This window comes from Echinococcus granulosus (assembly GCF_000524195.1).
Source record: "Echinococcus granulosus chromosome Unknown EG_S00003, whole genome shotgun sequence".
Taxonomy (NCBI): Eukaryota; Metazoa; Platyhelminthes; class Cestoda; order Cyclophyllidea; family Taeniidae; genus Echinococcus; species Echinococcus granulosus.
Genome location: NW_020170383.1, coordinates 162,572 through 170,484, shown reverse-complemented (window position 1 = coordinate 170,484; position 7,913 = coordinate 162,572). Strand labels below are relative to the sequence as shown.

General features: G+C 44.8%; 2 protein-coding genes across 2 annotated transcripts in view; both read left to right on the top strand. All coding sequences in view use genetic code 11, as the record gives it.

Annotated features, from left to right (window-relative positions):
• Positions 1-1,494: 1,494 nt before the first annotated feature.
• On the top strand, positions 1,495-1,755 carry EGR_00700 (hypothetical protein; the record flags this gene model as incomplete). The annotated part of the gene is made up of 2 exons (XM_024489949.1): positions 1,495-1,611; positions 1,651-1,755. The coding sequence occupies 2 exons, from the start codon at positions 1,495-1,497 to the stop codon at positions 1,753-1,755; spliced, it is 222 nt and encodes a 73-aa protein (XP_024355352.1).
• Positions 1,756-4,057: 2,302 nt separating this feature from the next.
• EGR_00699 (hypothetical protein) overlaps positions 4,058-7,913 on the top strand; it is a gene marked incomplete at both ends in the record, with an annotated part of 4,604 nt that continues 748 nt past the window's right edge. The window contains 2 exons of the mRNA XM_024489948.1: positions 4,058-4,133; positions 6,966-7,051. Of these exons, the coding sequence (XP_024355351.1) occupies positions 4,058-4,133; positions 6,966-7,051 (162 nt within the window). The remainder of the gene's footprint in view (positions 4,134-6,965; positions 7,052-7,913) is intronic.

The following is a 7,913-nucleotide window of genomic DNA, read 5'->3' as shown; positions in this document are numbered from 1 at the left end:
AGATCCCTACTGATAGGGTTTACACATGGTAATGCAGACGCCCTGTCTCGTAGACCAATACCGGCAGAGAGAGCTAATGTTGTAGCGAATGCCATATTCCTGTGGTTACTTGTCTACTCGTACAAACCCACAGCGAAAGCAATGACCTCGTCAACCAAGACTGTTAGACAAATGTGGCAGGCCTGGTTGACACTCTCGCTAGAGGAGGAGATGCTATTGTACATAGATGGCGTTGGAGCTCACAAGCACCCCATGGTCACTGGCTTATTATGTCAAACAGTTTGTCAAGAGTTGCATGAACGACTGGGCTACATGGGGATGAAGAAGATGTTGTATGAGTCAAGCAACAGGTAATGGTGGCCTGTGCTCACTTCCGCGATTTATACATCACCAATGACATCAGGGAATTTGTAAGGTAGTGAACAGGTGAAAAGAGGGCCTCCCACACCGATTGGAATGCTGAAGACACTTACTAGAGATGTAAAACAGGAAGACTTGCGATTATGCCTTGGGAAATGCATCCTTGTGTATGGTGCTACAGTCCATATGTCAGCCGGAGAGTCACCGTCTGGGATGCTCACGACTAGTAAGATGTGAGCGCCAAGTGACATTTTCTTACCGGACGTCGAAGCGGCAAACTACAATGTTTCTGACTACGTACTGTGGCTGAGAGGAGGGATGAGGTAAACTGTCAATGCGTATGGGAGCACGAAGAACTGCCATATATCAGGCGAAAGAGATATTATGACAAACAGTCAGTCCAACGGCTATAGAGAAGTAGACCAATTACAGCTATACACGCCAATTGAACAACAACAACAAATGGCAGTTTCTGCAGCGTCCAGTCACATCTTGGTCCAAACTGCCTTGACAAACAGGATAGCGATGATAGCAGATAACACAGACCAAGTCAGGATCGGGTCATCACCAACCAAACAGACAGAGGTCTTTATTTTTCTAGGTGTAGCAGGCTACCACCGATTTTTCGCTAGGATGGTCCTATCACTTCATACGGTTCTGAAGGATGTCTAAGAGAGAGAATGAGCACGCCCAAGCATTTCATATAGTGCACCAAATTCTTTGTTGCCCACAGTTTCGGGTTACGCTTAGCTTTGATTCAGGTGTCTCGGTATTGTTTCAAGACACTGGAGGTAGTGATACAACTCGAGGAGGGTGCACCCTCACAAAGGGGTGGGGGGGGAGGCTACAGCAGGGAACGTCATTGTCTACACGGATGACAGAGTCAATATAAGTGGGTGAGACAGACAAGCGCCATCCATTGCGAACAATTGCCAAATGCTTTACAACTGTCAGACATTGGCTAACAGCGGGGTAGATCACACTGAAACGTCTCGTCCCTTCAGAACCCTGACTTACATCTGAAGAACCTGGCAGAAGGCCCTGAAAACTTAAACGAGAGTTGTTTTTTCACTTCGTCGGAACTCCAAGTGCCGTTACCCACTTCTAAACCGCCCTTACAGCTGACCATAATGGATGGCCCATTCGAGTAAATGCGTCCAGCATAACTTGTACGCTCAAGTTTACATTCTCGAACTCTCTCTAGATGGCGTGATTGCCATCTCTACTGGTGAACTCCGGCATCTTATTCCGGTATCCATTCGATCGGTCCCATTTACTTTACCGCTTTAGATTTCTTACCGTCTCGAAGCGCATCTGCCGCTGATTCATCTGACTGTGAATACAAAAGCATGTGCCGCAGTGGGAAAAGATCTGGATCCTCTTGAAGCGGTGTAAAGTGCGCCGCTGCAACATATCCACTCCCTATACATTCCACTTCTCCTATTTACGTGATAAACACATTCATCGGAGCATTGTTGTTTCCCTCCCTTCTTTCAGTGGATTCACCTGTATGTCAACTGAATCTGATCATTTTATACGTTGTCCTCGAGCATTCCGCATGAAGACTGAGTTTTGCTGACAGTAGTACAAACCTTAGCTGAATTGGGATATGCGTATCTGGAGCGCTTGCTAGAATCCCAACCTACAGTGGGTGGCACCTCGTTTCTAACCTATTCTAAGATCTTCATCTTCTGCCTGGGTGTAATCACAGGAAATCCATCGCTCAACAATCAGTCACTGGCGGTTTCGTAGAACCTCGTCATCATCAACTGAAAGCTGCTATTATGGGTAACCCAAGACTGCAGTAGACCTTGATGTCCTATAACATCACTGTCAGAATCAGCAAAGTGTTGAAAGAGGATGTCCACTTTTCCTCCTCTGAGGCAGTATTTGGTACTCCACTTTGCTTCTCTGGTTAAATACTTATTCATCTTTCTACTACCCGCAAAGCTGAGACTACTCCATACTCTAGTTGGATGAACAACTGGGCTACATAGGGCTGAAGAAGATGTTGTACGAGTCGAGCAACGGGTAATGGTGGCCTGTGCTTATTTTCGGGATTTCTAGATCACGAATGGCATTAGGAAATTTGTAAGGTAATAAAGCTTTACATTAGTTATAAAACAGAAGACTTGAGAGCTAGAGTTCATACATCAACCGGAATTCCACCTTTTAAGGTGCTCATAGGTCGCAAAATGCGATTATCAACTGATTTTTTCTTACCGAATATGGAGGTAGTATACTACAATGTTTCTGCGTGCGTACTGCAGCTGAAAGGAGGGATGCGGTGAGCTGCAGATATACACAGGAGCACTAAGAACTGCCATGTATCAGGCGGAAGAGATATTATGACAAACAGTCAATCAAACGTCTACAGAGAAGGAGGCCTATTACTGCTAAACAGGCTGATTGAACAACTTGGCGTACACCTCAAGTTCTGTCATCTAGGAGCGAAAATGCATTCCGCGTGATGAAGACCACCTCGCCAACAAAATACTCCGTCTGAAATGCCCAACTCCGAGCTCAATCATTTACCATTCATCACAACAAGATGCTCGCGTACATGGTCACTCTTTCGGTGGGCTGCTAATGATGGATAACCGTCAAACTCAGACAGGCTTCTACCTACAACTGCGTTCGCGGAATTCCGCTGTAAGGATATCAACTTGCTCAGTGAGCTAGTAAGGTTAGTGAAAAAGACTCGTCAGGATTCGCTCACGGCCCCGCTTTACAACCATCACAACACGCAACCAATGCAGACACCCTTGTATTGAGGTCCTTCTCGACTTACAGCAAAACTTGGTAATATCTTCTTTCCTCATCCTGGATGACTCCATATTTCTTCCACACATTCTTACAAGTCCCACGCAAACAGAGATACTTCATTTAAGTGAGAGCTTTTGTTTAATCCTCCCTTTCAACAACACATAACTTCTTCTTTAAACTGATCTCCTTAATGCAGGTTTGTGAGACCGGTGGTGGAATGGAGAAACGACAGAATTATTACACTGATGGCAGCGTCACCAAATCTATTTTCTCCACAACAGAAACAAACATTTGTGAATAGGTTAAATATGCCAGATTACATTTCCGGTTTTGACTCCAACGACGAAGAAGGTAGAAGTTCCTTCGTACCCTCCTACCTGCACACATATTTCAGCCCTCGTAACAGGCGGTAGAACCTCGGATGCTAACCTCGTGGAACTGTGAATCACTCTCACCCAACTCACCACCTTTCCGGTAGAATGAGCTTTAACAAGGAAGTTTTTATCATGATAAAATGATAAAGAATGATTGTAAGGATTATGCAGAGTGCCTACACGACCTGGAATGGCGAACCTTTCCTGAGGTATCAACAAAAAGAGTCAAATAACATACAACCGCCCAGTTTTGATTCTGGATAGGCCCACATATTAAGGCAGTGAGTAGGTTGAAGATGACTGCGATATCTCTGCAATTCGGAAAGTACAGGAGGCACCCATTAGCAGACAGGCGGTCTCTTCGTACACCATGCGATGTGTATCCTGTGGGCCGATGTCGATGCAGTAGATATCCTTGTGTCAAACCGAGATTGCGTGAGACGTGACTGTCTGATTATACATTTCGATGTTTAAGTGGACGAATGAGATCGGAGCAGTTTTGTGACCGAGATAAGCCTGTCGATCATTTAGGATGAGGCAAACCCATATTCCCCCTTATGACTGAGAGCAATTGTTTAATTTTCGGTTTTAACAATGCACAGCCTCTTCTACAAAGCTATCTACTTAATGTAGGTTTCCAGAAATCCGGAAGTAGAATGGAGAAAAGGCAAAGATAATTCACTGGTGACTTTGATGCCAAATCTCCCCTATCCACAGTGGACAAGGACACTGACCAATAGGTAGAGCACGTCAGATTCAGCTTTTCACTCTAACTTCAACGACGAAGAACATAAGGCATCCTATGTACATTCTTACCCGCAAACATTTCTCCGTAGTGTTTAAAAACCGCTATAGCCCGGATGCTGACCTCAAGGAATGCTGAACCCCACTGGCCCAACTTAACATCTCTCAGGGTTAAAAAACTTTAAGCAAGGAGGTTTCATCATGACCAAAGGGGAAAGAAAGATTTAAAGGGTCACAAAGGAGCCTGCACGACTTGACAAAGTAGGTCATTATGTGGTGCTAACACCAAGAGTGAAACAAATATACTGCTGTCCAATTTATACACCGTATTTACCTATATATTGTGGTCATCCAACTCCACACCATGAATAAATTGTGAACTAGTAAATTTTGTGGTAAAGAAGGGCTAGGAGTTGGCAACGACATCGCGCCCCATCGACAATAAGGATAGAATCGGGGCCGACGGCATAATTTCGTCAACGTTCAGTGAAACCAAATTTGACCTCTCGTGCCCGATTCTAAACGACTCCCATTATTTATTGCTGCTAACCACAGGAAAACCAGTTGCGCGCGCATCCCACTTCCTCCTTAAATTCAGTGCATTTTGATCAGAAGAGAATTCCAGGGCTTTTCCGTTATTTTACGATAAAGCTAAGATTGTCCACAATCTACAAGTTTGGATTCAGACCGAGAAGGGTTGTTACAGGTTACCACAGAAAAGAAAGTCTAAGCGGTGAAGTGTTTGGAATTGGCTTAGGACTCAATCCTTGAAGCTGACTTCCTACTTGGTACAAAGGCCATTCCACAGAGTGCAGAAGGCAACAAACCTGCAGTGGCTTAACCATCGCCGTACCCCAAGTGTCAACGCTATCTCTAATGTCCTATTTGAAAGCATACCTATGCATTCCGACAGCGCGGACCACCTTTACTTACCGTTCAGCCAAGTTTTTAATGAGAGAAGGGAAATTTGGAAGTTACTGATCAGGTACTCAGACGTTTTTACATGGACAATTGTTGAGCTGGATAGAACAAACGTAATAAAAGTTGCGACAGATACCTGAGATGCAACCACAAGGACACATCCCCTCTGTTGAATGGGGCAAGCCACTGATTCGACGAGATTTGGAAAGAAGTCTACTAAGTTGTCATGGGTATCAGGAACTGCTTTGGTTAAGAAAAGGAAAGGAGGCCTCCGTCTATGCTTTGATTGCAGGAAATAGGTATTACTTTGAAAGAATGCTATTTGCTAACCCCTCATACGGGTCAATTGAAAATTTATGCATTCCAAGAGTTGGTGATAGGATCTTACATTGCAGTGGTCACTTCTCGACAAACCTGGTTGGACTAATCCCGAGACATTGGTTGGCACACCACCTGTCGAGACGTTTAGGAGCATTAAATAGTCTACAACTCTGCCCAAGGGAATGATAGTTTCTGCAGCGCTCCATCACTATCTTGGTCCAAACTGCCTCGACAAACAGAACGGCGATGACAGCGGATAACACAAATTAAGTCAGGACCGGGCCATCACCAACCAATCAGACAGAGGTCCTTATTTTTCTAGGCGTAGCAGGCTACCACCGACTTTTTGCTAGGTTCGCCCTATCACTTCAAACAGTTCCGAAAGATGTCTAAGAGAGAGAGTGAGTACGCCAAAGCATTTCAAATAGTGTATAAAATTCTTTGTTGTCCACCAATTCGGGTTACGCATAGTTTCGATTCAGGTGTCTCGGTAGCGCTTCAAGACACTGGAGGTAGTAGTACAGCAGGGGAGGGTGCAGTAGGGAACACGTCATTGTCTACACGAGTGGCAGAGTAAAATATAAGTGGATGAGACAGACAAGTGTCACTCAGTGAGAAAAACCGTCAAATACTGTCACAGTAATCAGACATTCTAGACATTACCCAACAGCTGGGGCGGCCATATTGGGAACAAATAATCAGGGCTTGAGCTAGTTGTTTGGAATGAAAGAAAGGTCACTCGGTAGCGCGTTGTTGTGGGGACTTGCAACAATATGATTACAGGGTGCAATCGAGAAAAGGCAATGGAAATGTTAAGGCAAATGCCTTCTCTGCTGGAGCAGACCTCGTAAGAACTAGTGTCCCTTCCACAAATTTTACTAATCAGATCAATTCCACTAAATTCCAGCCAGGTGCTGGTCTTGATGTGGGCATTGTGCGTAAGAGATGCCCTACATCTCCTTACAAATCCAAAAAACAAGAGTTGGCACTGGCCATAGTGAGTAAGCTTAGATGGCTGAAGTGGTCTAAAATGTCCTTGGAATATGCGGTTCTATTATACAAAGATCGGTTCGGAGAACCCAAGTGCCCAGCAATTTCAAAACTTATACCATAGAGAAAGGAAAAAAGACGCGACTAGTAGAGTAGAATATGCTCCTCAGGGCACAAGTCTATTTTGCTAGACTGCCATTACCTATAGCAGATTCCCAGCTCCCCGCTCCACAGCGATGGCACTACATCAACTCCTGCCTGCACGGCCTTCAAAAGTGAGAGAGAGAGACTCAACATTGGCACTTTATGTTTCCTATTGACGTGCACTTTAATGATGGATTGTTCTGTGAAATCTACCTAGGCAGGAGCTTAGAAGGCCCAAGAAGCTGAAGCAATCACCTTCAAATCCAGGCATACAACTTATGTTATAGTCGGTGTCGCCCTGTATATGAGACTAGTCGATACATCCACCAATCTTTTGCCCTTCAGAATATTATTTACCTTATATTTTTTTATTAAACTTTGGGGAATGGAATGGCGGTGCTCCAAAATTCGCACTCAGACTGAAATTAGCGGTGAGGTGAAAGTTCATCCAAGCTCACTGTGTGCCAGGCATAAAATATTTCAAAAACCGCAAACAACCTAACGTCTATCAGTAAGGAGATCTAGCCCAGCTCTGTAGACCTGTCCCAAGCCTTTCAGCACATTGTAAATCCTATTAAACTTGAAGCAGAAATGTGGCTGGAGTGATAAGGACCATATCACCAAATTACTTGGTCCACAATACACAATTCCGTCCATATCCAGTCACACTCCACCATGGTATAATGCGCCCCCATTAAGGCACCCCATTGGTTGGTTACGAGGATGATGTCCAGATGCCAGTGTTGCCTTTCCGCTGGCCTATATACATAAGTGTCACTGTATGGGCGCGTCCAAATGTTGGACGTGGTGATACAATGACTACTACATTACTCCCTCCTAAAGCGTGATATTGCGGAACCCAGAACTGAAATTGTGCGATCAACGCCTGAATGCAGCACAAATATCCGTGAGGGCGGAGCGAAAGGGACCGCAAGTATTGCAAAAGGTACTTTTGGGGAGTTAAAGACATCGGGTGCGGATAGAACTGTCCACGAATGCTGACGATGCTCCGATGGTGACCGGGTCCTTTGTACCGTCGTGATTATTGTTGGAATACTTGTCACGCCGTTCCTGCACAATAGATGAACTGTTGTAGGATGAATGCAAGAGTGGCGGAACGGCATCAACTCCTAAAAGCAAAGAAAGAATAAGAAAATTTCGAGTGGATTTGTGGGGGGTGCATGAGTGGATGCGGAGAAGTTGATGTTTGGTGGCGCATGTGATACTTGAGGCGAGATGCGTATGAAGTAGGATCAGCTTCGCTAGTGGTAAAAACCTGGATAAGTATTTCAT